Raw genomic sequence first — 26,916 nt, forward strand, 5'->3', positions numbered from 1 at the left:
GTGTTTCAGCGAAGCCACACCTCACTCTGGCGTACTTGTTCAAGTTGTTCACCACTGATCGACTGACGTCCAGGTAGTATGGATCTCCAGTCGCCTGCAGTAGCAACACAACATAATCGTTCATTAACTACTTAGCCATCAAAATAATACAGAGAGTAGAGTAGAGCAGTAGCATCACACGCTAGGGGTTGATTACAGTACTTTCAGAAATATTCCAATTACTGAGATGCTTTCTTCGAAACAAAAGGAAGTGATATATACATGTACAGCTAATGCATAGAGTAAACACACACCCCCACCCCACACACACACACACACCCACCCCCACCCCACACACACACACCCACCCCCAAATTAAAATTAACTGCAACTCTCCCCCCCTCAATTTATCAGCTGCCATAACTCGAATTCCGTGGATCCAATTTCAACGATAATAATTATTATTTCTGAAAGCTTAGAAACACACCTTTCAAATAGCATCATCAAAATTCTTATTTGAACGATAAAAATATTTCCAATTAGGCGATACCATGGTCCAAGGCCGAAAAATGACAAATTATGGCCCCGACGAAATTTTGGATTAAAATTCATCATTTGAAAGGAAATTTTCTAAGCTTTCCGAAAATCACAAAATTTTGGAGATTCGACCAACGGTACTAGCTGTTGAAATTAACTGCAACTCTCCCCCCCTCAATTTAATTATTCTTTTCAGCTGCCATAACTTGAATTCCATGGACCCCCACCCACCCCACACACACACACCCACCCCCATCTCCCCACACATAAACACCCACACACCCCACACACCCCACACACACATGACGGTGTACCTTGTAGAGGAAGTAAGTGCTCTCAATGAACTCAGGCCTGAGAGGGTGGTTTCCCCAGTGAACCCTGAAGTCAGGATGTAAGACTTGAGACAGTACTCGTAGTATGAGTCAATCCCCGCCGCCACACCGCTATCCACTCTCGTCCACTCAGCACTGTGTACGTTGATGACTGAGCCAACCAGATTGTGCCCTCGGTGTCTACTACGCCAGATTGCCTCCATTGCTTGGTGGGCTTTCACCTCAAACTGAGGATCACCTGATGGGAGAGAAAGAGCTTGACCATATCATTTAGGCTCAAATGTAACCAACAATCTAAGCCTACCATAGGTTAGACCACTCTTAGAGCTACAAATGCATTTTTCATTTCCATATTGGACAATCTTACCTCCAGTTAGAGGCACCCACAAAGTACACACACCGCTAACAGAGTTGGATTGAGGTCTGAGATTGGACTAGCGTTGCAGATATTTCCCCCAATACCCTGAGGGGACACAGTTACAGGATACAGAGTACCTTAGAGCCGGTTATTTTCTTACGTAGGAAATGTTCGTTTTTCGAGCATTAATACAAAAATTATAAACTGCAAAATTATTATGTGCAATAGGTTCTACGTCACTATTCTCAGCTGTACAAATATTTAGAATCAGAAATATGTAATTGGGTAGTTGATACGAAAATGTTCACCAACGAATATTACCCGCTATACGATATTAGGGAGGGGTACTGACCGACACATTCCTGATCTGTTGTCCTGCAAACCACCGCAGCATCTCCAGGAGAGCAGAGAATGTCCTCGTTTTGTTCTCTGTATAATATAGTCTAAACACACCATTGGAAAGGTAATTCTGATCAGTTTTGAAATTGGACAATCTGAACACAAATTACGTTAGCACAGATAGAATGCATGTGTGCGGACGTTAGCATTAATTAGTAGAACGTCACAAAAATGCCACTTCATATAATCAAACCTGGTAGAGACTCCACTAGATGCTTGAGCTGTTCCTCCAGTCGGGTGAGTGTCACAGATGCTCCCACTGTCAGTCCCTCGTCAGTGACCGCCATCTTGTTGAGCTCAGGCACTTGAGAGCAGCTGATGAGAGTATCGTAGAAGGCCCCCTTAAATTTTACCTCCACGCCTGTGTGTATGTGTAGGGCAGTGGGTATGCGGCAGAAACAGGAGAATACACACAAACACAACATGAGCTACTGCAAATCAAATCATTGTCATTACTGTAGTCTGTAGCAAGTATATAAAGTATACAGTAGGAATCAAATATCGCATAGTAAGAACGTTATTATAATACGCTTGCTAATACAGTACCTCACAGTCTCCTTGACAACCACTCACCTATCTCCGTGTTTCCAATGACCAACTTGCTCTGAGGGAACCTTGCTCTCAACACCAGCAACTGGTCCAGGGTCAAAGGTCGATACCATGACACCCTCGGCCCCTTGATAGCCAATGGGATGAGAGGCTCCGTCCTGAGTGCTGGGGGAAAGGTGGGTTCCTGGGTGGGGTCAAGGGGTCGGAATTTGGAGGCATCAAAGAGGACAGAAGGACCTTTGATGGTCTTAATTCCATCAGAGCTTTTGACGTCCATACAGCATTTGGTAGCACCGCCACAGCAGCCAGTCTGTGGGGGGCATTGTGTGTGTGGGGTCAGTATGTGGGGGGTATGGTGTGTAGGGGGGGTCACAGGTGAAGCTCACCTGTGAGAAGGTTTTGAATCCCTCTAGGATGGGCCTGTACCCAGTACACCTGCACAGATTGCCTGAGGGGACACACACACACACACTAGAGATACAGAGGTGACTTTGTACACATACGTACCTTCGAATGCTCCCTCATGCTTCTCTGAGGGGGCGTGGCTATTCCTGAGGAGAGTGTACATGGACATGACAAAACCGGGGGTGCAGAAGCCACACTGTGACCCATGGGCACGCGCTATACGCTCCTGCATGGGAGGAGAGGAGGAACATGTTGTGAGATATCGTAGTTGGAAGTAATAATTTCATCTGATATCTATGAGGAAAAGTGAGAAGTCTTTGAAAAGAATCAAAAGACTGCAAAACTGTTAGCAGGAAGGAATTAAGCGAATGCAAACTGACTTTGTATCGTATATGATCACCTGAACAGGATGAAGGAGATCGCGGGAGCTACCAATCCCCTCCACTGTGGTGACCGCCATACCATCCACAGAACAGAGGGGGGCAAGACAAGCGTTGACGGCAGCATGTGTAACCACGCCCTCTTGATACCAGGAGAGCATCACCGTACAGGCACTACACCCACCCTCTCCACACCCAAGCTTAGTACCTGTTAGGCGGACTAGAGGGACGGGGCGCTAAGGAAAGTACTCGTGCAATATACTCAATATACGCATACGCGGGTAATTTTGTTGGTACACATTTTTGTATGAACTACCCATTTTTAATAAATATTCGTACAGCTCAGGATAGTGACGTTGAATCTATTGTATGCGGTAGAATAATTTCGTAGTTTTAATTTTCGTATGATGCTCCTCAATACGAAATATACAATACAACATTTTGCATGAAAGAGGTTTACGAGGATACGCTGCGTTCTTAGGAAGTACAATAGAGTGGTCTCCGAGTCCGGGCTCTCCACAACAACCTGCACACACGGTGTATATATAATTATCATAATTAAAAATTAATTTAATGTGTATCCAGGATGCAATGCAGTTTAGCTAGCAGTATACTAGCATGCATACTTCACACTTTTCCTCCATTCACATAGAAGGAAATGCTTTCTTTGGCTCCCTCTAACTCAGCCATGATGCTCGCGATGGTTCATGTAATTAATATTAGGGAAGTGGGTAAAGAGATCTCCATGCATCCTTAGCCCCTCCTCCTTTTCAGTGCATAAGAGGCCTCATCTTCAGTGGGGCCTTGGATCGAGGCTAAAAGATTCCTTTCCTCCTACGTTTTTGACTTGTTGCAGTTCACCCATGTTATAAACCGGGGCTCCGGAGCTGTAGTGGGTGGCCAGGAAACTGGTCACTCACTTTCCTGTAGTCTTTCATTGTGATAGTCGACAGCCCTCCTGTAGTCTTTCATTAGATCACAGCCTTTCCTGTAGTCTTTCATTAGATCACAGCCCTCTGGCCTGTAGTCTTTCATTGTGATAGTCAACAGCCCCGGCTACAGTGGTAGTTTTTTTTTATGTTTTTTTTTTTATAATGTAAAATACACTAGCACAGTGCAGTTCGCAACATTCCTTATAATTATAAAACAATTGACAAAAGCATCTTTTCTAAAGATAATATATAACGGCCACAAAAAATGTTACCCTCACTAGCACGAGTGTTACTTTTCGTCGTCAGTTGGTCTCGTTGGTGAAGTATCTAGAGTGAAGTGTGTATCTCTGTCCTTCTTTGCTGCCTTCTCTTCGCTGAGCACGGACCTAAATACACTCTCATCGATTGTCTTGTCAATAGAGGCAGTGAGTTGCTCCAGTGTCTGCTCTGTGGAGGGTGGGTCGTGGGGGGTCCCCTCTTCACCATCAGCAGACTTCAAAGGACTGTTTGATGTCATGTGACCAAATATTCCAACAGCCTGCGATCACAGAACAAGAAGCAATAATCATTATCATAAATGCACTCTATGAACAAAATTATTGGACGTTCCTAACACAGTTATGGACAATGCAAGATAGCTCTGAAAACAGGCCTGATTTAGAAAAAACATCCACTAATATGCGGTGTTTTTACACACAGCACACATCACACACACAGCACACCTGTGAGACCATTGAGCTGATGTCACCAGTCTTTTCTGGCAGGATGAGAGTGTTGGTGGTCCTGGCCAGTTGGGATAAAGCTGCCACATACTGTTCTGCCACTGCCAGTGAGGCTGCCTTATCGCCATTCTACAAGATAAATAAATAAAAACAGCAGCTGGTACAGATAAGCTATATTTAAAATTGCAGCGAATATATTAAAACAAGTAGACAGCTACCTGTCTTCCAATGGCTGCCCCCAGTGTGTTGAGAGCCTGAGCTCGGGCCTGAGCCTTGGCAATAATGGCGACGGCCGGACACTCTTTCACCGGCTCGCTCCCCACCAGATTGTAGCCGTACGTCACTGGGTTTTTAAAGTTGGAAATTGTAGTATGTTCAGTAGGGCACTTAATTTACAAATTTACATGTACACAATGGTAGTATTTCGAACTTGTGCCCGAAAAAAGGATTACGAATTAAACAAGTTTAAAGCCGTGCTCTACCCTATACGAGGGAGAGGGTCAGCTCTAGAGGACAAGGGTCACACGCTAATGATGCTAGGTAACCAGTACATCCGTACACATTGCAGCTGAACCATTTTAGTGTGTGGACATTGAGTACTCGTAAGAAGCTCACCTCCTACAGTAGTCCAAATCAGTGTGTGGTCCAACATAGGAATGAGTGTGTGCATGGGAAGAGACAAACACGATAATGTACGTACCAACTAATGAACTTAGGTGTATATTCTACGAATATTAAAACTACAACCTAATAAGTTGTGTGGGCCTCGGCTAATACCAAGTTGGCAATATGGAAAGAGACAAAGACAATTTACGAGTTCCTAGTAACCATTAAAATGAGTGTGCACGTGCAAACACAACTAACCCACTGTTGATCCAGAGAGGGAGAGTCCACAGGGCAAACAGTGGGAAGATAGTAAATGAATGATTACGAGGTTGAATGTGATCATATTAAATATTTCCCTATACAGTATTATATATATATTATATACAGTAGAACCTCGATTATCCGGACACCTTGGTTCCAGAAGCAGGCCGGATAAGTGAATATGCCGGATAAACGAATAGATAAACCACGCCTTGATCCACCCACTTTATTGATAAACAGCAGTGCCACATGGTTGTCTGCGCATGCGCAGAAGATAAGCAGGTATGTCTCCATGGTAACAGCTGCAACGCGCATGTGCGTTTGAGGGACACGCCCATTTTCTGATCTGATAACGAGAAAATTGCCAAGCCGGATAATCGAGGTTCCGGATAATGGAGGGCCGGATAATCGAGGTTCTACTGTATAACACTATGGCACTGCACACACACAAGAGTAATAATGGGGAAGTAGAAACATCACAGAATATGCAACAGACACTAAATACTCTGACAACACACACCAACTTACAGTCTGTTGTTTCAGAGGGTCAGTCAAAGGTGAGGTGGAGATGCATGAAATGGAAGGAAGAGAACATTAGTGCAGTGATACAGTACACTGGTGATTGCATGACACAGGGGAGGGGAAACAATTGTGGACAGCCAAACATGCAGACTGAAACACTTGATTAACCATGCATACTTTCAAGTACTACTACGAGTAGATTTACTTGGGAATAGTATCATATTTAGTTATCTGTATGTGCTCTTCTTTACACTGTCTACCTCCTAACAACAAGTGCTCAGAGCACAAGCATGTCAGCTTGGTAGAATGTGATTGCACACAACGTACCTTAATGTCCCACTGTTGTCCATCCAGAGAGAGTGGTACATGTGGAGAGAACAACAACATGAGATAAAACACCTCACACTGACAGGGTAGAGTGTAGGCACTATACTGTGATGAATGAATGATGACAAGTGTGTTTATGGGTGGTCAACAAGTACATCTAGGTACTAGGAGAATGCATTGATCATTGAGTATCTATCTATCATGTGAATATCATACCCTTTCCTGATCAGTGAGCCCATCCTCCATCAACTGTGGGGAACTAGCAGCATTCAGGGTTGTAGATTCAGCCATTTCAAGAGAAGGTCTGGAAGGCCCCTTATATTTCTTTGTGGGTGGCTAGAGGCATGAGGGGGTGGGGCTTGTAGCAACACCCACACATTGTTCAATAAAGAAAGGGTTCAAAGGACACATAATTGTTCCAAATAGAGCACAGAACATACATAAAGCAAGTACGTATTAGAAGAAGAAGCACTGAAGAAAGAAGAGCTCAGGAACAATGGCCCACCTGACACTAATTGCCAGAGCCAGTGATGGACTACCTCTGTCCTCATCCATTGTCAATGAAGAGGTAGAGGAGCTACAGTAGATAATACAGTACAGTCTGCATTGGTCCCATCAGGACACTGTACTGTATGCAGCTCAGTGACATGAATAGTTGTCAAGTCATGATTCTGTAGACATATAAAGAGAACCTTGCTAGAATAATACGTGTGTAGTGTGTGCTATCTTTAACAGCTTGAATTAACTGAATTGTTGCATTCTCCCTCTGCAGTCTGGCCGGGATTATGCTGAATACCAACCCAAGGCCAAGCAGATATTCCGCAAGCTGTCGTCAGTCAGCCCCCCTCGATGCTTAATCGAGTGTGACCCGGGTCGTATGGTGTTCCAGTAAGCACTCTCCTGTGAATGTCATTATTGCCTCGTGGTGTGTATGATGATTGGTGCTCTGTCATGGTATAAACTGATGCAATGGATGGCCTTTTGTTTGTGAGCATTTGCTTAACTGTACCATACACATTGTAAGTGGTGTGTGTTATACATAGGTCCCTCTATAGTGATTGTCTAACAAGGAACTACCAGTGTACATGTAGTCTAAGAATAGTTGGAACTTGGTTGGTGATATTATACTCCAGTTTAATGGTGGATGAGGGGCGATGGCTTTGAGCTAGAAGCACACACACTAACATGGACCCCCCACACAGCTACATCCTTGAGGAGGGGATATGCTACCTCGCCCTGTGTGACCCCACCTATCCTGCCAAGCTGGCCTTTAACTACCTCGAGAATCTACACAAAGACTTCAGTGAGCAACATGGCAACGATGTACACAAGGCCAGTCGACCGTACCACTTCATTGAGTTTGGTACGTATTTATATCTGCCATCCATATTTTGTAGACTTAATTATAAGGTCATGCTTTTTCCTATGTCAGCATTGGACATGCACAGCTGGGCAACACCAGCACTTGCAGTTTCTTGTGTGTGTACTGTTTCAATTCAGTGTTGCTACCACTGTTATATATAGTACAGAATGTCCTTCCTCTCACACCCACTCACACACGCACACACACACACACACACACACACACACACACACACACACACACGTGCAGATCTCAGTGACAAAGTGGGGAAGCTGGTCGACCACTCTTGTGCCAGAGGCTAATGGCTGATCAGCTAATGCAGCATGTGAGCATCTCCTGGCTACTGTGGATTGGTTCTTGACTGCTAGTTTATGCTCTTGTCTATTGGAGACAATATCTGCCAAGTTTCACCAGAGATGTGTACAAGTATGGTAAGCTGAGGAGTGAGAGTGGCTGGAGCTGGATGAGCCCTAGTGTGCCCAAGACTCAAGGAGGTCAGTGAGGGTCAATATATACAGTGTATCAGTTTACCTCTTGTAACGAGAACCCCCTACAAGTCTAGCTTGTAACACCTAGCTAAGTACTGGATTGTGATTTACAATAGTGAGCTCCCTAGCTGAGACTGTCCTGACTTGTAGTTGTTGTAATTGCATTGTCCCAGTCTAAGGAGGTCTTTATTCCCCTCTGCAGGTGGTTCACCCACTTCTACGTGTGGGGGGTGGTGTGGAACTACTCTGTATTCCTCTACTATACCAGCCACTGTCTACTGCACACACGACTACCGCTATTGGGACCAACAGCACTGCTGCATTTGAATTCAGGTATAGTCATACCGTATAGCGGGTATTTTTCGGGGGACAAAATATTTGTTGTTCAGTAATATTGAGACATTTCGTGGGTAATATTTTCGTGGTTGGAGCAGGTAACGGTAGGCAAAGTCGCTTCATTCGTGGTTAGAGGTCCAACCACGAACACCACAAATATTTTGCCCCACGAAAATTACCCACCTCTGTACGGTATTCAGTCTAGTAATAGTCCTATTCGTTTAAGAACCTGGAATTTTGATTGCTATTTGAACGCCCACTAACTACTTCCTGTATAGCTTCCGCAGTAAAATTGTGCTGAGCTGGCACACCCTTTTACATTGTAAAATCAATGCGTTTTTGCAGCCTCTGCATTCTGCAATGCATGCGCTATTATTCTAAATAAAGGAAGTTTGTGAAATATTGAAGTAAGAGCTACACAATGGTTTTTGTCCCAGAGAGTGTTTGTCAACTATCAGTGAGCTAGCTGGTCTTGAAGATACCACAGTAAGTGCAGTATAGTGCAGTAGTAGTAGATCTAAGAGGTAAACTAATCCTCCAAGATGGTGGAATATCTCCTCTACACAATTCTGCAGATGCCTACTATGTATATAAGATGTTCCATCATCCTTGAACATTAGACTACCTCTTAGATCTATTACTACTGCACTTACTGTATATAGTAGGTATCTTCAAGACCAGCTAGCTCACTGACAGTTGACAAACACTCTCTGAGACAAAAACCATTGTGTAGCTCTTACTTCAATATTTCACAAACTTCCTTCATTTAGAATAATAGCGCATGCATTGCAGAATGCAGAGGCTGCAAAAACGCATTGATTTTACAATGACTTCAATGTAAAAAGGTGTGCTAGCTCAGCACAATTTTACTGCGGAAGCTATACAGGAAGTAGTTAGTGGGCGTTCAAATAGCAATCAAAATTCCAGGCTGTTAAACGAATAGGACAATTGTACATACCTTGATTAAGTATTAATTGTAAGTGTTAAGTGTACTACCAAGGGCGTATAAAAGAAGAGAGGGCATGCAACTCCACTATCAGTACACGTAGCTAGCAGAGTTCAAACGTGGGCGGAGGAATGTGTGCATTTGCATGAAGTGCTAAAAATAGAAATTTTTATTTTTAGCATTTCATGCACTGTCATGCACATTCATCCGCCCACGTTTGAACTCTGCTCATATCGGAGTTGCATGCCCTCTCTTCTTTTATACGCCCTTGGTACTACTGTGTAATTGTTGACTTGTGTGTGGGTTGTTAATTCTTGTTTAGGAGTCTCTATTTGAATGTCAGCCTTGATCAATGTTTCATTGCAGACTCACCCCTTGCTGGTCTGATTGTAGCCACTCTGTTGTTCCTCTGGGCCTACACATATCAGTACTGATGTCACGTCATCCTTGCACAACTCAGAGCAGTCAAGAACAAGCCACAGTACGGCGGCTGTCATTGCCAAGCAGACTCATGTTTGCATAGACACAAGTTTGAGGACTATCCAAACAATAGACAAATTGTTATGACCATTTGTTTATTACTTGCTAATATAATTTATGCTATGTACATGCAGTACTGTGTGGTATCATTCATATTCTCCAATCAATAATCTATCAAATTAATGATCGAAAAATTGAATTTGCAGTGAATAATAATTGACGCTTCTTATGCTATTATTTGTACATGCAGTACATGGTACATTGAATTAGTATGACATCATTTATTGTTCAATCAATAAACCTTCAAATGATCGAAAAAATTAATATTAAATTTGGACAATAATTCAGTAATTTGCTAGCTATACAGTTTTGTCCACTTTTCTCCTAGTGAGTGTTCTGGTTTCGTCTATTTGTGCCTTGTGTATCTGGAAGGAGGGCGTGACCCACTGCCCACACGAGCACTGATCACCTGACCAGTTGAATGACCCCACACGAGCCGAGCACTTGAGACACAGAATCTGCCGCATGTGTGTGTGTGTGTGTGTGTGTGAACGAACAGTTGAATTCTAGAAAATAACGCAAGGCTATATAGTCTTGGATTTTGACAAATCACAAAACTAGTACATGTATCTAAGCACACCATTGGAAAGGTAATTCTGAGAGCTCTTGAATGCAGTTTGAAATTGGACAATCAGAACACAAATTATGAGCTTTCAAGATACGTATCTATTTTTAGCTAATGCACAAGTAGCAGCCTCACCTTCCCCTCCACTTTGCCCAGTAGAGAGCTTTCCATCCACTGTACTGGCTCGATGAACCATGAACTACACACATCATGAGGGGGCCCCTGCTCGTTATAATCCACCGCTGATTGAGTGGGTGGAGTTTGCCCTTGCTTTGTCCTCTTATATCATTTGACAGCAGCCTCGTTGGAGAGCAGCTCTCGGAGTAGGAGTGCGTCCAATCGCTGCGTGAACACAGCTGGTATTATGATGTCACTGGATCCATCGCCACTCATGGAGAAGGGAGGGACCTGGGTTGTATTGTACTGCTTGACATTATCTGGGAGGGAGGGGGGAGGACCGTTAAGAGCATATTTTACAATTTCACAAAGACCACAGAATGGTGTGCAATACACTATATACGTACGTACAGTCAAGGACTTTTATAAAGAGAATTTTATCTAAAGTTACAAGCTCTTGGACAGTGTAGTTTACCTGTGATGATGACCCCAGCTGCACCAGCTTTCTGAGCAGTCCTGGCCTGTAGAATACAATTAGTGAACAATTGTTCCTAAAACAATAATTATATCACAGGCACTTTAAGAGAAACATTTAGATAACGTAACGCAACCATTTATAGGCTCCACATGGTTATGGTGTACGGTACAACACTGTGTACCTTGAGTACAAAGAGGCAGCCTCCTCTGTTAATGAGCAGGATCTTCCCCATAATATCCCGGGCCTCCTGGGGGCCATACTCGGAGCATCCATTGTCCAGTACTCCACCGATTGGCTTCATCTCCACCAACTCCCCTCCCACTTGGAACTCCCCCACGCCCAGCTCTGGCCCGAACATGGCTGGACCTACAGTGAACTCGTGTCGTATGCCCCTCTCCTGGAGGTCAGCAGGGGTCAGTATACGAGCCAGCTTCGGTGTCTGTCTCTGACTGCCATCTAATAGGAGACGTAATACAGTTGCAGTCATTGCTATGGGAAACAGATTATTCAAATTTGGCAAATAAAACTATAGGATGGAGGGTTTTGTGTACTGTATGTATATATCAATTCCTATATGTACCTCCATACATTAAAGACGCTGCACATTGAAGTACATTACATGTGGTTGAAAGCTGTACATGTACTATTACCAACAACACTAAAAGCATTTTACCTGTGACGTGCTGCTGATTCATGAGCTTGACAATATCCTGCATGAGGTACCATCCCTCCTCTGCGTGCTCAGGGCTATTGGCCTTGGCCATATTGTGGGAGACCTGCACTTTATCTCCCTCCACCACTTGAACCACAATGCCCAGCTCAGTGAGGATCTTCAGGTGACCTGGGTTCTTGAAGTCCAGAGAATTGATCGAGAGACGAGGAGGAGTGAGACGCTTACGCTTGGCACTGTATGTGTGTGTGTGTGTGTGTGTGTGTGTGTGTATGTGTGTGTGTGTGTGTGTGTGTGTGTGTGTGTGTGGGGGAGGTATCAATAGCACACTTTATTCGAATTTGAGAGCAAATTTGTAAAGGCTTCATAATTATTGTGTATTGACTACAATGAACCAAGCTGCTGCTGTTACCTGGTTGGTCGTTTGTTGAACCTTGAGCTGGTGCAAAGTTTGAAGACCATCTTCTCAAAGCGGTCCAACAGGACAAACGGCCGTCGATCATTAGGGCACGTCAGGTACGCACTGATCACCACAGACTCTGTGTGCGGGTGTGGGTGTGTGCGGGTGTGGGTGTGGGTGTGTGTGGGTGTGTGTATATAAACAGAACTAGAAAACTGTGCTGACTAGACAGGATTATTCGGGATTATTGGCTACTACTGTACATGGTGTCTAGTGTGTGTTTCAGCGAACCTTTAGTGAAGAACCTTTAGAGACGAGGAGGAGTGAGACGCTTACGCTTGGCACTGTATGTGTGTGTGTGGGCGTGTGTGTGTGTGTGTGTGTGTGTGTGTGTGTGTGGGGGAGGTATCAATAGCACACTTTATTCGAATTTGAGAGCAAATTTGTAAAGGCTTCATAATTATTGTGTATTGACTACAATGAACCAAGCTGCTGCTGTTACCTGGTTGGTCGTTTGTTGAACCTTGAGCTGGTGCAAAGTTTGAAGACCATCTTCTCAAAGCAGTCCAACAGGACAAACGGTCGTCGGTCATTAGGGCACGCACTGATCACCACAGACTCTGTGTGTGTGTGTGTGTGAGTGTGGGTGTGTGTGTGTGTGTGTGTGTGTGGGTGTGTGTATATAAACAGAACTAGAAAACTGTGCTGACTAGACAGGATTATTGGCTACTACTGTACATGGTGTCTAGTGTGTGTTTCAGCGAACCTTTAGTGAAGCTGTCAGCGACTGGTTTGTTCTTTGCTGCCTTCCCAGAAGAGTCTGGTCCGCTAGTGGTAACAGTGACAGTGCTCATATTCACCAGGTCTGTGTTCTTCACCAGCAACTACACACAGAGAGAACAACACCTGACACACTCACACAGCCAGGCTACCATAATCTCATTCAAAAAAGGTACTCTCTATAAAAGAGCTGCCTTACCCCCCCCCCGCCCCCCCCTACAATGTGCAGCTGCACCTAAAAAATGCATACTGAAGCAGCATAGCCGCTACACTGTGTATGTATTGTACCCACTCACTGCCTCTTGGACGACTCTATTGAGGGTGGTGTTAGCGCTGGCGAGGGAGAGGGGGAAGAGGTGGGCCTCAGTCGTAAACACAAAGTCATCCATGTTCAGGGGACTGTCCCCCTCGTCAGCAAACAACAAGAACAGATATTTGAACGTCTCAGCCAGTACGAAGGAGTCCATTCTATACAGTATCGAAGATTGCCAATAAAATGATATCGTACTACTAGAATATTAAACCCTTTGTGAATGAGTTTATTAAGACTTTGCGATCTAACCTTTGCATTCTGGCAAGGATTGTGATGCCATACAAGTACCGATTATTATACGTTTTTGCGAGATCTACATGGAAACTAAATTCTAACTATTAGTATATAATGGTTCCCCTGACTTACCTGTCCTCGTGAGCGTTGGTCCTGAGGTCCTTGATGGCAGCGAAGCCACACCTCACTCTGGCGTACTTGTTCAAGTTGTTCACCACTGATCGACCCACGTCCAGGTAGTATGGATCTCCAGTCGCCTGCAGTAGCAACACAACATAATCGTTCATTAACTACTTAGCCATCAAAATAATACAGAGAGTAGAGTTAGAGCAGTAGCATCACACGCTAGGAGTTGATTACAGTACTTACAGAAATATTCCAATTACTGAGATGCTTTCTTCGAAACAACAGAAAGTGATATATACATGTACAGCTAATGCATAGAGTAAACACACACCCCCACCCCCCCCACATACACACACACACACACACCCCACACACACACCCCCACCCCCCCCACATACACACACCCACCCCCACACACCCCACACACACACACCCACCCCCAAATTAAAATTAACTGCAAATCTCCCCAATTTATCAGCTGCCATAACTTGAATTCCGTGGATCCAATTTCAACGATAATATTATTTTCTGAAAGCTTAGAAACACACCTTTCAAATAGCATCATCAAAATTCTTATTTGAACGATAAAAATATTTGCCAATTTGGCGATACCATGAATAATAATAGCCCATGGTCCAAGGCCGAAAAATGACAAATTATGGCCCCGACGAAATTTTGGATTGAAATACATCATTTGAAAGGAAATTTTCTAAGCTTTCCGAAATCACAAAATTTTGGAGATTCGATCAACGGTACTAAAGTTAATAGCTGTTGAAATTAACTGCAACTCCCCCCCCCCCCCCTCAATTTAATTATTCTTTTCAGCTGCCATAACTTGAATTCTGTGGATCCAATTTCAACGATAATATTATTTTCTGAAAGCTTAGAAACACACCTTTCAAATAGCATCATCAAAATTCTTATTTGAACGATAAAAGTATTTGCCAATTAGGCGATACCATGAATAATTGTCAAAGGCCGAAAAATGACAAATTATGGCCCCGACTAATTTTTGGATTGAAATATATCATTTGAAAGAAAATTTTCTAAGCTTTCCGAAAATCACAAAATTTTGGAGATTCAATCAACGGTACTAAAGTTAATAGCTGTTGAAATTAACTGCAACTCCTCCCCCCCCCCCCTCAATTTAATTATTCTTTTCAGCTGCCATAACTTGAATTCCGTGGACCCCCACCCACCCCACACACACACACCCACCCCCATCCCCCCACACACAAACACCCACATACCCACACACACATGACGGTGTACCTTGTAGAGGAAGTAAGTGCTCTCAATGAACTCAGGCCTGAGAGGGTGGTTTCCCCAGTGGACCCTGAAGTCATGAGTGAATGCCTCGGGTAGGAAGTTGTGTCTCTCCATCACAGCATGTCGTGAATGTGGATAGCTGTGTCTACATCACCCCACAGAACCTGGAGATAGATACAACAAACCCCGTCATTTTAAACATGAAGGTTAGGTAAGTACAGTATATACAAAAATGTATACTGCAGACTACAATAGACGGACGGCCTCTAAGAAGTACTTTTCTATGTCAAACCGTTCTAGAGAGGTTCAGAGATATTAAGGCAAAACAGAAAACTACGGCACGAAAAACAATTGTTGATCTTAGCCTACCATCTTGTACTACCTTTATCAAAGAGCTACAAATAAATTCTAATATGGACACAAGTTACGGCCCCTAAAGGGAGCTAGTGGTTTCTCTTAGTCAGTGCATGTGTGTGTGTGTGTGTGTGTGTGTGTGTGTGTGTGTGTGTGTGTGTGTGTGTGTGTGTACCTGTAGACCAGGCCAGAACGCCAGAAGTGAGTCCATGAAAGATCTAGTCATTCAATGAGGTGAATTCATACTCACCTCCACTAGCATGGGCCCATTCGTGATGTATCTCTTGATGGCATCATAATGCTGTAGGGGAGGGGGTAAAGAAAGAAAATGAAGTTGCTGACCTTGCATGAACATATTAAAGCTCTGTACTGTATACACAGTTTCCGTTAACTCCTTTACCTCACAATTTTAACTCTAACAGTAAGCACCAAGTGTTTCAATAACCCCTCACTCGCTCACCTTCCCAAACCTCTGCAGATACTTCCTGTCCCCCAACAGGATGTAAGACTTGAGACAGTACTCGTAGTATGAGTCAATCCCCGCCCCCACACCGCTATCCACTCTTGTCCACTCAGCACTGTGTACGTTGATGACTGAGCCAACCAGATTGTGCCCTCGGTGTCTACTACGCCAGATTGCCTCCATTGCTTGGTGGGCTTTCACCTCAAACTGAGGATCACCTGATGGGAGAGAGAGAGAGAGCTTGACCATTACACAATGTATTTATCATTTAGGCTCAAATGTAACCAATAATCTAAGCCTAGACAACTCTTAGAGCTACAAAATGCATTTGGTAATGTACACACACACACACACACGCACGCACGCACGCACACACACACACACACACACACACACACACACTGCACCTGTTAGTCTACTGAGGGCAGCAAACTCAAGGATCATGGACCCAGCACATGCCGTGCACGTTGTCTTCTCCATGTTAGGGTAGCCCATACCGTGGCGAAGGTTGATCTGAGGAGAGGCACAATATAATACAGCACATGTAACGGTTGTATTATCTACCAGTTTCTATTTTAGTACAGAATGGACTGTATTTTCTGTTGGCAAGTTTGCACAGTACAGTGGATTGTAGTGCACTTGCAACAGAGATTTGCCTATAATAAAGCACTTTCTACATATGTACAGGTTGTATTATCCACATGACATACTGTACACTTAGGACTAAGACCAGTTTCAAATTTGATATAAAATTTTGAACTGTATTTTCTGTTGGCTATTTTTCAGAGTACAGAGCAGTCACCTTTGGATAGGGGAGACCTGTGGTGGTGTTGAAAGCAGGCAGTAATCTGTTCCCCACTTCCACTGCCATTCTGAGCAGCCCCCCATCATACCAAGCCAACTGATGGTAGACCTTCTCTTTGAGAGCCAGGGCAGCAAAGTGACCTCCCAGTAAACCACCTAGCACACGTATGTTGGTCTCAAACACTGATACCACCAAGTCACTGTCGAAGCTAATGTCTGTCATGACTTTTTGTACAGCCGAGGAAAACTCATCAACCGAACCAATTACCTGAGGGGACAAACACATGTACATTGGTGGAGGGGGAGATTGCTCCTGCCCCTTTAATAATAACAGACTACCATGTACAGTACAGTTAGAGTACAGCTTCCTCTCCTATAGTGTATTATACTGATTCAGATATAGGGGAAGGAAGTCAAGGTAAGAGAGGAGCCTCTGGTGGAAGCATCTATATTAACTATTCAATACAGGAAACCATCTCCAGACAAATACAGTAGCTACTTAATTCATGGTAATGGCTTCTAAATAAGTTACATAGCTTCTCCTCCAATAGGGCCTCAGGGGATGAGGTTGCCCTGACCACCCACACACTATATGTATATACTTGACTCACAGCCAGAGTGTCCAGTGTGTCTATGAGGGTGAGGGAGAACCTGCCCAGGGTAAAGTCAATGTCCCTTCGTCCTTGCTCCACCCCCCGGACACGCCCCTTACACGTCAGTGGCATCAACTCATCAGCAGGATATGCAAAGTCCTGTCAGCAGCGTAAATCAGAGTCATGTGATTAGATAGACACGTCATGTGATAGGCTCACCATGTATGAACGGTAGGCATGATTGAACATCTCCAGAACCTTGTCCCTGGAAACCAAATAAAATCATACAAACCAAAATTCCTCCCACACAATAAAGGCTGAGGTAGGTACACAATAAGGCCAGTATGGGAACCTCTAGACTACTACTAGGACTAGGGTAATGTGTACACACACACACTTACTTGTAGTGTTTCTTTTCAGTGGGGCCCATTGATAGTGCGCCATTGTGATGAGTGAGTAGTAGGGAGCACACAATCACCACTCCCCATACGTACAATACCATTGTCACTATCTGTACAATGGTTCTACTTTAGACTAGCTCTATGTGCTGCACTGTACAGTCATTTGATAAGTATTATATTGCAACTCACTCTGTCAGCTATAACCTGTTCATAGTAGGAGGAAAGATAAACAAAGCACAGAGTCTCTTTGTCTTGAAGGTTGGATTTCAATATTTCATGACCATGATTTTTCCTTTAATTCTACACACTGCACTTTGACTTTAGCAGTGTGATGGCATTTTTCAATGTGTGGGTGTTGCTAAATTGTGCATGCTCAGTTCAACTTCTCACAGAGACTACCAAAAATGTGTTCAGAAAAGCAAAGCATTGCAGACAAAATAGTATCAATAAAAACGTTATGTATAAAATCAGTTTCGGTCAGTTCAACTCGTATTCTCTACAATGAATCAAAAAATGTCTGTAGCAGTGTCTCCTCTTCTCAGTCCTATGGCAATTTCTACCAAGGCCCTGAAGGTAGCTCTGGAAGGATTCACTCTTCGCCACGCTCTCAATGCATGAGCCACTCCAGCTTGATTACCATAACGACGTGTGACATCAGTTACATCACCGAGGTCGGCTGGGGTGAGGTTGAGTCGATTCAGCAGGTTAGGAGTTGTGGCTGAATGCAAAGAAAAAGCTAAGATAATGATAGTCTATAACAAGCACTAAAAATGACCCACATGCAGCCAGGCTAATCAAAAAAAAATACGCAAACATTGAAAATAGTTACCTGTGATGCTATCAGCCAAATTGATGAGCTTCACTGTGGAATTTTTGAGAGCGTCTAACAGGAGACTCCATGTTACATGTTGTGTACTCAGGAGCTCAGCCAGCATTTCACGCAAGCACAGCACATTATCGCCACGATGCTTGCTATCGATATTGGTGAGAACAGGATAAGTTAGACCTAGAGCCAATCCCAGATTGAACCAGTGAGGGCTGGCACTTTCATGTAGTTTCTCGTAAACATGTTGCAGATCGTCAATTGTCAAAGCCTGTACAAAAGCACCAATCAACAGGGTTTCATTTGGTGAGGGTTGCATGTCCCCTCGGAAATACCGTGAGGTTCTGGTGAACAATAACTGTAAATATCGTCTTGAGAAAACTCAATGGGAATACCAATGAGCAACAATAATTATTGTTAATAGGGCAGTATAGTAATGGATTCCTGGGGGGCAAGCCACGAACCCAGAGGAGGATGGTCAGGGTCAAAGGTCTTCTGTTTTACAAAGGACTTTAATTGCATTTTAAACGTGTCATCCCGGATCCCCCCTTACATGTACACTATTTGCTCCCCTTGCTGAAATGTCAGGATGATAAGTACGTATAGTACTGCCTACCTTGTGCACGCTCAGCAGGTGAGGAAGTTTCTCCGCAAATCGAGTGATGTCATTCTCAGGGATTTCTTGATCTAGTTGTTGGTCCCTCACTCCAGTCTCCTTACACACATCTTCCATTACTGTAACAGAGGACAATTCACATGAAAAACACGAATAAAAATTACATAATTATTACTACACAGTAAAATAATTATTTACCGCGAAAAAGATTACAATATTAGTGATAGTAAAATAACTTATCAACCAAATGGCACTTCCTTACTGGTATGTTGATCACTCATTCTCATCTTCTTACGCGCAGGTTCTCCTACAGGGGACGATGGACCTGAGGGGGATAACACAAGAGTCAATTGGATACAAATTTTACACAAACAAACAAAAATAATGTGCAAATCAAGTAACCTGTCTACTTAAGTACAAGGGCAAACAACACTATGAACGACTAAAAGATACAAGGTAGTGCGCATATCTCCTACATCAAGTAAATCCATGCAAATGTTTACATATACTGTTACGTAATTACCGGGGTATTGCAGCTGATCACTCGTTCTTTCAGGGACATCTCTCATAGCAGAGGATGGTTCACCTAACATAGGGAACGAAAGATAAATGTGTGTTCGCTGAAAACTGTACTCACCAGAACCTTCGCTATTGTCCAACCAGATTCTATCTTCTTCACTGAGCTCTTCCCACACATCAGCCTCAAGGGAGCACATCCAAAACTTACAGCCATTTCGTTCGCTGACATCGGCAAGGTGCAATTTGCGTATGCTTCCAGTGCTCTTCTTGCATGGGCAGAAGATGCCTGTCTTGGGTGTGTCGTTGTTGTAATGCAACGCTTGACAGGACAATTTAATGCTCTTCAAAATTTCCTTGCGGACCACAGGGCAAAGTTCTTTGCGAAGAGAAAGAAGGACCTTGATATACACTTCAAGATACGAGAAGGAGTCGATCAGAGTCACGGTACACGGGAGCTCGGGAAGTTTTAGCTGAATACAATTTTTAGCAAAGCAAATTGCTTCCCCTGAAGGAAGTAAAACTTGCCAGCCTAGCCTCTTGATCACGTCCACAACTAGACAGCAAAATACTCCAGAGCGAATACACCCACTACGAAAGTAGATAGCGAGGGGTGATATTGTGAAGGAGGAACGAATTTTTTCTAGCTCAGCAGGTGGGATCGATGTGAGTAGAGATGGCATGAAGAACTCGGCTTGGTGGGTAGTGGACTCCACTAGTGGAATGGGAGCAATCACGAGAAGATCTTTCATGATCAACAGCATATCTTCTGGAGAAAAGATGCCTTCAACGTAATGCTTTTTAAAGAATCGAAGGAACCCTAAAGTGATTATGCCCTCATCTCGAAATCTCTTCCATTCGGCCTTGGTCATTCCTGTGCTTAGAGTAGAGCGTGACTTGACTTCAGCATTCCTCAGGGAGATGGCGTGCTGTGAGAGCTCGGTGATCTTGTCTAGTGGAATCTGAGCATCCACAAACACTGTGTTGGGGAGAATGGAGGGATAGTAGTGCGCTATACACACGTTGTCAAAGAAGACCAGAGCAGCTTCAAGATCTTGGAGCAAATAACCAAATCGATTGGCTAATTGGAGACATTCTTCAATGCCTAGTACACCTCGCTCGAGACTGGCAGATAAACTCTGGAGAAGTGAATCCAAGAAGGACCACCAGATGGGCATTTTGACTTGTAGTGGAATAGAGTCCTCAACAGCAATTCTAATCCTATTGGCAGTGGCCAGTGAATTGTCATCTCGGCTGATTGTGCTGAGACCAAAAATAAAATTGTTCAATCCAGGATCGTTGTACACCAATAGCTTCTTGATATCGGGTGGCAGCATGTCGAGAATCTCTTGATTCCTCTTGATAAGTATATCCGAGCTCTCTTCCAGTTGATCCAAGAATGTGCCCACAAAGATCATACTTGGCTTCTTGTCTTGTGAGGTATGAGACTCAATGGATCGAATGAGACTCTGAAGTGTCTCCCCGAGGGTCATGTGAGATGCGTGAGGACTACCAACAAGCTGCCCATCCTTGTAGTACTCGTCAGAAGGGAAACTGGAGAGTTCGTCAATCAAACGTAGGACTATCAACGCCACTGAAATGTGCTTGATGAAGAGAGGGCTGATGTCGTGGAATTGCGGCTGGCCGCCACAGTCGGTAACGTACACCCAGTTGGAATCAAACAGTTCTCCTTCTTGCTGGTCACTGCTCAACAGTTGGTCAGTTTTCTGTGTGGCTGGTTTCAGCTCTTCTGCCACACCACTCACTACACTCGCTATCACTTCATCAATGGCTTTGTTCAACATTCTTGTACAGCCAGAAAGTTCATCGGAATCGTTCGTCGATGGGCTCGAAATGGAATCAGAAATTTGCTCATCGGAACCAGAAATTAGCTCAGTTGTGGTCATCTTCTTCAAGCTCTCGGCAACCCTTGATGCGGTGGATGGATCGGCGCTTTCTTTTGGTAATTCAGCGATGATTTGAGCAAGTAGCTTGCGCAGCTTTGGCTGAGACATCTCTTCCCAGCCTTTTCCAGTTGACTTGAATTTCGTGTTGGACACGGGTCGAATGCGTACTGGCTTTTCCATACAAGGAGTGCTTTCACGCTGTGGTGGAGGGGGCTTGTCGGTTAGCAGGTGCTTGAGGTTGGTCTTCCCTGTTCCTGCCGGTCCAAACACAAGCATGTTGACAATGTTGACCAAGACGTGTCCGTGCTTCATCGCCTCATCAAACAACCGCTTCGCTGATTCTAAACAAGACGTGTGTATGTGGTGTTAGGAATGTTAACTATGCAATACTTCAGAGCTGGGTGACAAGATGGACTATTATTATGATGTCACCATAATTATGATGCATGTGATTAAACCGATCATTACATGCAGGAATGTGCTATGCTTGCATTCATGGATGTCACTATCAAGTACACATGTAGTAAGCACAGTAGAGGGTACGCCCCACAACCCAATGGATATGAAGCAAAATACATAATTAAAAGGATGGTGGTTGTGAGTGGGTGGGGGAATGAACAATGGAATGAACATTACATTGAGGTCTGGAAAACATGTAAACAATATAAAGGCAACAAGTATGTATAAATGTCATACAGTCCGATCACGTCGCCTTAAAGCATAATTTGGTGAGGTATAAAACACATAACAATAGCATCATGTTTTATGCAACTCGCCCTCGGGCTCATAAAATGATTGCTAGTCTGCCTAAACTGTACAATACAGTCAGTTGCCTAGCAACGCAAGCTTAAAAAGGTGGTGGGTGGAGCAAATAGTTGATAAGAACATGATTACATACGTATGGTATATACATGTACATAATACCTTATAGTGCGAAATTTTCGAGGCACTTATATTTCGTGGAATGGCCTCTAAAGCATTTCATTGCACAATGTTTGTGGGTTGACCGCTTACCACAAGCCATGCCTTTAATCTTTGCATGTTATAGCAGATAATTGGTACAATTTTCGTGGATTGCTAACCCATGAAATCAGCGAAAATATAGCCCCTCGAAAATTTTGCGGTATATACGGTAACTGCTTTAAAATGGATCTAACTGGACACAGCAGCTGTGCGTATACGTAAGAAGCCAATGAAGTGCCAGTGGAAATGAAGGACATGAAGCAGCTGAACATAAACCACCTTTAAATCGTAAACCTTTAAAGCTTGCTAAGTGGGTGACCCACCAATGACAGGGAATACATGTACTGGGTAATAATGATGTGGCTGATCACTACAGGAGTGTGCTATGCTTGAATTAACATGATGCTGTCATAATTAAGTAACACAGTACAACGTCACGAACCCAAATCATTGAAAGTTGGTATTAATAAAGTCCAATAAACCATATCCATACCACCAGTGTGTAGAGTAGTAACAGGAACAATGCTCTAGTACACTGTAGTGTGCACAATCAGGGGCAGTTGCCTAGCAACACAACACATGTGATAGGCGAACGAAAATGTTGTGGGTGGAGCAAACGCTTTTGCAATAACACGATTATATAAAGTATGAGGACCTCACAACAGCTGTAGGTACAATCTACTAATAACACACTACATGTAAGTTGCTACAGGCACGAGTGATTGCAACTATGAGCATCAACACTCACTGTACTATAAAGTTCCTTGCTCCCCTCACCTTCCTTTCTCTGCCTCTCCTGTCCTTCTCCTCGTATCCCAGCAATCCTATTCTTATAGTCTTGTATCCACTCCTCACGCACTTGTATACTTGAGACACACTCCTTGATCTCCCCCTCCACCTTCTCCAGCTCTCCCAGCAGTTGTTTCCGGTCCTGGTCAGTGATGTCACCAGACAGTCTCTGTTGGAGGGCAGCTCTTCTCTGGGGGAGTAAAGAATTTATATACGACTGAATGAACATTCCACCAAATAAAACATGCAGCTAGCTGATACAAATGTACAAATTATCAAAATCAGCAACCACCAACCTAAATAAACTTGGCGAGCATATCATAATATTATATTTACCTGCAATACGGTATAACCTCACACAGTCAAACAGTAAAAGTGGACTTATAAAACGTACACAAAGGTAGACAAAGAGCAACCATTCATCATACAATGGACAGTACATGTACACACATTGTCGTTCTGCTAGACTACGTGTACCACTCTTACCACAAGAGTAGTAAGTGCAACTGTCAACACTCACCGTCTCATGATGCTTCAGTTCACTCTCATACTCAGCCTTCCACTGGACAAGGTGAACAAGAGTGGGTTAGACTGTGTGTTTGTGGTCACACATTATGAGTTGTCTATAGGAGCAACCAGTGTAGCTACTAGAGTCGGGTAAGGATATGAGACTATTACAAACTGAATGCATATGAGGTGTACGGTATGTTTGCCAACATTGTTTGACTCACTTCCTATCGTTCCAGATATTCAGTAACCATGGAAATGTAGGGAGAGAGAAAAGAATATAATCACAAACCTGTACACTATGAATGCCAATACACATGTACTCATGCAACTCAAACATTACTGACACAAGTACAGTCACAAGTCAGTGCAGTGTCCCGCGCTCACCTTCTGTTTAGTCCAATGAGACACCAGCGCCAGACACACATGGAAACAGAGAGAGGGGGATGATGGTAGAAGCAGTGAGTGCATTCATACATGTCTGTATATACTGTAACTTACATTCTGTTGTTCCAGTAATCATTAGCAGTAGTCATATTAACAAGCAGTAGGACACGGACATGTAGAGAAATGAACATGTTCAAATACACGAATGCATTCACACATGTATACATCAATTATTGCAAGTACACGTCTGTACAGCATGAAACTTTCAGTACGTACTAATCCTAAATAAAGTCACGCAAGTTATTCTTTCTGCCTTCATGCAGTAGTACATGTATACAAGTCAGCCTAGTACGCCATTATATGTACATGCAATAAACTCACCATCTGTTGTTGAGTAACAGTCCACAGAGGGTACATGTGAGGAGAGAGGGATATGAACACTGGTAGTACACACACTGGCTAGTACACACACAGGTACTCAGTACTAGCAACAGCAGATAATGGAAGGGTCAGTGGGTGGGTCAGTGGAAGGGACGGTAAACGGTACAACAAGCATCTTACATGTACAACTTTGATACGTATGATTTTGTTTGTCGTACAATACAACACCTGCACTTCATGAGACACACACACAATCACAACATACCTCAATGGCACGCTGAGACACATCAAATGGTACATGTGAGGGAGAGATTTAATCTTAACACACATAAAAGACTTGAGATCAGTTGAACGCTGGTGTGTATGGGACTGACTACACATAGCAACAAGTGGCTAGACCTGGCATAGAAAATCAAAGAAATAAAGAAACATTGAGAAATAGGCAACAAGTTTTAGGTTCAGTAGGCACTTAATTGGTTGGGGAATTTACATAAACACAAATTTACATGTACACAATGTACACAATGGTGGTATTTCGAACTTGTGCCCGTAAAATGGGATTACGAATTGAACAAGTTTAAAGCCGTGGTCTACCCTATACGAGGGAGAGGGTCAGCTCTAGAGGACAAGGGACACACGCTAATGATGCTAGGTAACCAGTACATCCGTACACATTGCAGCTGAACCATTTTAGTGTGTGGACATTGAGTACTCGTAAGAAGCTCACCTCCTACAGTAGTCCAAATCAGTGTGTGGTCCAACATAGGAATGAGTGTGTGCATGGGAAGAGACAAACACGATAATGTACGTACCAACTAATGAACTTAGGTGTATATTCTACGAATATTAAAACTACAACCTAATAAGTTGTGTGGGCCTCGGCTAATACCAAGTTGGCAATAATTATGGAAAGAGACAAAATACAATTTACGAGCTCCTATAGTAACCATTAAAATGAGTGTGCACGTGCAAACACAACTTACACACTGTTGATCCAGATAGGGAGAGTCCACAGGGCAAACACGTGGGAAGATAGTAAATGAATGATTACGAGGTTGAATGTGATCATACTAAATATTTCCCTATATAACACTATGGCACTGCACACACACAAGAGTAATAATGGGGAAGTAGAAACATCACAGAATATCCAACAGACGCTAAACACTCTGACAACACACACCAACTTACAATCTGTTGTTTCAGAGGGTCAGTCAAAGGTGAGGTGGAGATACATGAAATGGAAGGAAGAGAACATTAGTGCAGTGATACAGTACACTGGTGATTGCATGACACAGGGGAGGGGAAACAATTGTGGACAGCCAAACATGCAGACTGAAACACTTGATTAACCATGCATACTTTCAGGTACTACTACGAGTAGCCTCGATCCCAGGCCGCACTTCCCACTTCACTTAGGGAAGTGGGCCTGGTATCGACTGCTTCCGCATGCGCTAATATCCCCCCGGTATCTGGGGGCTTTGGATAATATCGTATATGCTCAGTAAAACTGTAACATCACAACGAACGAAAATGGATTGAGGGAAGTAGATAGAAAGTTGGATTGAGTTTCTAGCCCATCTGATAGCATTCTCTGATAGCTACTCTTAGCCTGCTATGTTAACAAAAGACTCACAGCCTGCAACAGTGTGGATGACGATCATCTGAACAGAGTGAAAGCTGACAAGAGCCTATATGGACAGGCCACGCCCATTTAACACTATCTTTGGTGAAAGTCTACTATACTACTGCTACTGATTCTATCAGAAGAAAATAGCTGTACAACAAACCTACACAGCTCTGTCTCTAGCTAGCTAGCTATATAGCTCTGTGATATTTTCTCTGATGAATCTAGTGTTATAGGAAAATTTACGGGAAAAAATATCCAATAATTTGGCGCATGCGCAAGCAGTCGATAGCAGGCCTTCTTTTCTATGAAGGCCGGTGAAGGAGGCTACACTACGAGTAGATCTACTTGTCTTAATTAAGGAATAGTATCACATTCAGTTATCTGTATGTGCTCTTCTTTACACTGTCTACCTCCTAACAACAAGTGCTCAGAGCACAAGCATGTCAGCTTGGTAGAATGTGATTGCACACAACGTACCTTAATCCCTTTCTGTTGTCCATCCAGAGAGAGTGGTACATGTGGAGAGAACAACAACATGAGATAAAACACCTCACACTGACAGGGTAGAGTGTAGGCACTATACTGTGATGAATGAATGATGACAAGTGTGTTTATGGGTGGTCAACAAGTACATCTAGGCACTAGGAGAATGCACTGATCATTGAGTATCTATCTATCATGTGAATATCATACCCTTTCCTGATCAGTGAGCCCATCCTCCATCAACTGTAGGGAACTAGCAGCATTCAGGGTTGTAGATTCAGCCATTTCAAGAAAAGGAACGCCCTTATATTTCTTTGTGGGTGGCTAGAGGCATGAGGGGGTGGGGCTTGTAGCAACACCCACAC

At 43.5% G+C, this 26,916-nt stretch overlaps 5 protein-coding genes and 1 pseudogene across 14 annotated transcripts in view; 1 reads left to right on the forward strand and 5 right to left on the reverse strand.

Annotated features, from left to right (window-relative positions):
* LOC135342889 (uncharacterized) overlaps positions 1-6,676 on the reverse strand; it is a 38,463-nt gene extending 31,787 nt beyond the window's left edge. For 4 of the 5 annotated variants that reach the window (XM_064539736.1, XM_064539738.1, XM_064539739.1 and 1 more), the window contains exon 1: positions 5,209-5,464. The gene's annotated coding sequence lies outside the window, so the exon portion shown is untranslated. Of the gene's footprint in view, positions 1-5,208; positions 5,465-5,988; positions 6,415-6,525 lie in introns of those variants that run through there. The other variant, XM_064539733.1, reaches the window with a different exon arrangement.
* Positions 1-26,916, reverse strand: part of LOC135342887 (uncharacterized) — a 76,297-nt pseudogene that overhangs the window by 38,687 nt on the left and 10,694 nt on the right.
* LOC135342902 (xanthine dehydrogenase/oxidase-like) lies at positions 77-26,897 on the reverse strand. Of its 3 annotated transcripts, XM_064539774.1 has the most exons (15): positions 26,546-26,897; positions 25,493-25,632; positions 5,457-5,527; positions 4,812-4,938; positions 4,594-4,722; positions 3,408-3,465; positions 2,960-3,159; positions 2,662-2,785; positions 2,541-2,602; positions 2,179-2,464; positions 1,799-1,966; positions 1,559-1,635; positions 1,216-1,311; positions 831-1,086; positions 77-94 (listed from the first exon to the last, which is right to left on the reverse strand). In XM_064539774.1, the coding sequence occupies exons 2-13, from the start codon at positions 25,505-25,507 to the stop codon at positions 1,222-1,224; spliced, it is 1,407 nt and encodes a 468-aa protein (XP_064395844.1). In that variant the 5' UTR covers positions 25,508-25,632; positions 26,546-26,897; the 3' UTR covers positions 77-94; positions 831-1,086; positions 1,216-1,221. The 3 variants fall into 3 exon arrangements, with proteins under 3 accessions (XP_064395844.1, XP_064395845.1, XP_064395846.1); XM_064539775.1 differs by lacking the exons at positions 77-94; positions 4,594-4,722; positions 4,812-4,938; ... (1 more) ...; positions 25,493-25,632; positions 26,546-26,897 and adding an exon at positions 3,573-3,799; XM_064539776.1 differs by lacking the exons at positions 77-94; positions 4,594-4,722; positions 4,812-4,938; ... (1 more) ...; positions 25,493-25,632; positions 26,546-26,897 and adding an exon at positions 3,566-3,797.
* LOC135342917 (vesicle-trafficking protein SEC22b-like) lies at positions 6,718-10,473 on the forward strand. Of its 3 annotated transcripts, none has more exons than XM_064539807.1 (6): positions 6,718-6,877; positions 7,082-7,197; positions 7,512-7,672; positions 7,922-8,166; positions 8,363-8,982; positions 9,809-10,473. In XM_064539807.1, exons 1-4 carry the CDS (start codon positions 6,806-6,808, stop codon positions 7,972-7,974), a joined length of 402 nt encoding a protein of 133 aa, XP_064395877.1. In that variant the 5' UTR covers positions 6,718-6,805; the 3' UTR covers positions 7,975-8,166; positions 8,363-8,982; positions 9,809-10,473. The 3 variants fall into 3 exon arrangements, with proteins under 3 accessions (XP_064395877.1, XP_064395878.1, XP_064395876.1); XM_064539808.1 differs by having other exon boundaries at positions 8,363-8,493; XM_064539806.1 differs by lacking the exons at positions 7,922-8,166; positions 8,363-8,982; positions 9,809-10,473 and having other exon boundaries at positions 7,512-7,913.
* On the reverse strand, positions 15,464-17,665 carry LOC135342905 (ER degradation-enhancing alpha-mannosidase-like protein 3). Of its 2 annotated transcripts, none has more exons than XM_064539781.1 (7): positions 17,550-17,665; positions 17,368-17,413; positions 17,167-17,307; positions 16,554-16,823; positions 16,159-16,264; positions 15,749-15,969; positions 15,464-15,589 (listed from the first exon to the last, which is right to left on the reverse strand). In XM_064539781.1, exons 1-7 carry the CDS (start codon positions 17,648-17,650, stop codon positions 15,515-15,517), a joined length of 960 nt encoding a protein of 319 aa, XP_064395851.1. In that variant the 5' UTR covers positions 17,651-17,665; the 3' UTR covers positions 15,464-15,514. The 2 variants fall into 2 exon arrangements, with proteins under 2 accessions (XP_064395851.1, XP_064395852.1); XM_064539782.1 differs by having other exon boundaries at positions 15,500-15,571.
* On the reverse strand, positions 17,939-23,744 carry LOC135342895 (uncharacterized). The gene is made up of 8 exons (XM_064539769.1): positions 23,684-23,744; positions 23,152-23,353; positions 19,626-21,752; positions 19,512-19,574; positions 19,249-19,313; positions 18,989-19,126; positions 18,379-18,643; positions 17,939-18,267 (listed from the first exon to the last, which is right to left on the reverse strand). Exons 3-8 carry the CDS (start codon positions 21,721-21,723, stop codon positions 18,056-18,058), a joined length of 2,841 nt encoding a protein of 946 aa, XP_064395839.1. The 5' UTR covers positions 21,724-21,752; positions 23,152-23,353; positions 23,684-23,744; the 3' UTR covers positions 17,939-18,055.

The sequence above is a fragment of the Halichondria panicea genome, chromosome 10 (genome assembly GCF_963675165.1).
Source record: "Halichondria panicea chromosome 10, odHalPani1.1, whole genome shotgun sequence".
NCBI classification, from domain to species: domain Eukaryota; kingdom Metazoa; phylum Porifera; class Demospongiae; order Suberitida; family Halichondriidae; genus Halichondria; species Halichondria panicea.

Bases quoted from the DNA above. Each gene is read 5' to 3' on its own strand.
- LOC135342905 (XM_064539781.1), bottom strand. From the start codon at position 17,650: ATGGTATTGTACGTATGGGGAGTGGTGATTGTGTGCTCCCTACTACTC. The intron at 17,414-17,549 runs GTAAGTGTGTGT...TTTGGTTTCCAG, and splicing joins ACTGAAAAGAAACACTACAA to GGACAAGGTTCTGGAGATGT. The intron at 17,308-17,367 runs GTGAGCCTATCA...CGCTGCTGACAG, and splicing joins ATGCCTACCGTTCATACATG to GACTTTGCATATCCTGCTGA.
- LOC135342917 (XM_064539806.1), top strand. From the start codon at position 6,806: ATGGCCCACCTGACACTAATTGCCAGAGCCAGTGATGGACTACCTCTG. The intron at 6,878-7,081 runs GTAGAGGAGCTA...CTCCCTCTGCAG, and splicing joins CATCCATTGTCAATGAAGAG to TCTGGCCGGGATTATGCTGA. The intron at 7,198-7,511 runs GTAAGCACTCTC...CCCCCCACACAG, and splicing joins CCGGGTCGTATGGTGTTCCA to CTACATCCTTGAGGAGGGGA.
- LOC135342902 (XM_064539774.1), bottom strand. The intron at 3,160-3,407 runs GTATCCTCGTAA...CCGTCCCTCTAG, and splicing joins GTACTTCCTAAGAACGCAGC to TCCGCCTAACAGGTACTAAG. The intron at 1,636-1,798 runs GTTTGATTATAT...TATATTATACAG, and splicing joins TCTAGTGGAGTCTCTACCAG to AGAACAAAACGAGGACATTC.
- LOC135342895 (XM_064539769.1), bottom strand. From the start codon at position 21,723: ATGAAGCACGGACACGTCTTGGTCAACATTGTCAACATGCTTGTGTTT. The intron at 19,314-19,511 runs GTAATTACGTAA...TATCCCCCTCAG, and splicing joins TGATCAGCTGCAATACCCCG to GTCCATCGTCCCCTGTAGGA. The intron at 18,268-18,378 runs GTAACTATTTTC...CTTTGCATTCAG, and splicing joins TTTGGCTGATAGCATCACAG to CCACAACTCCTAACCTGCTG.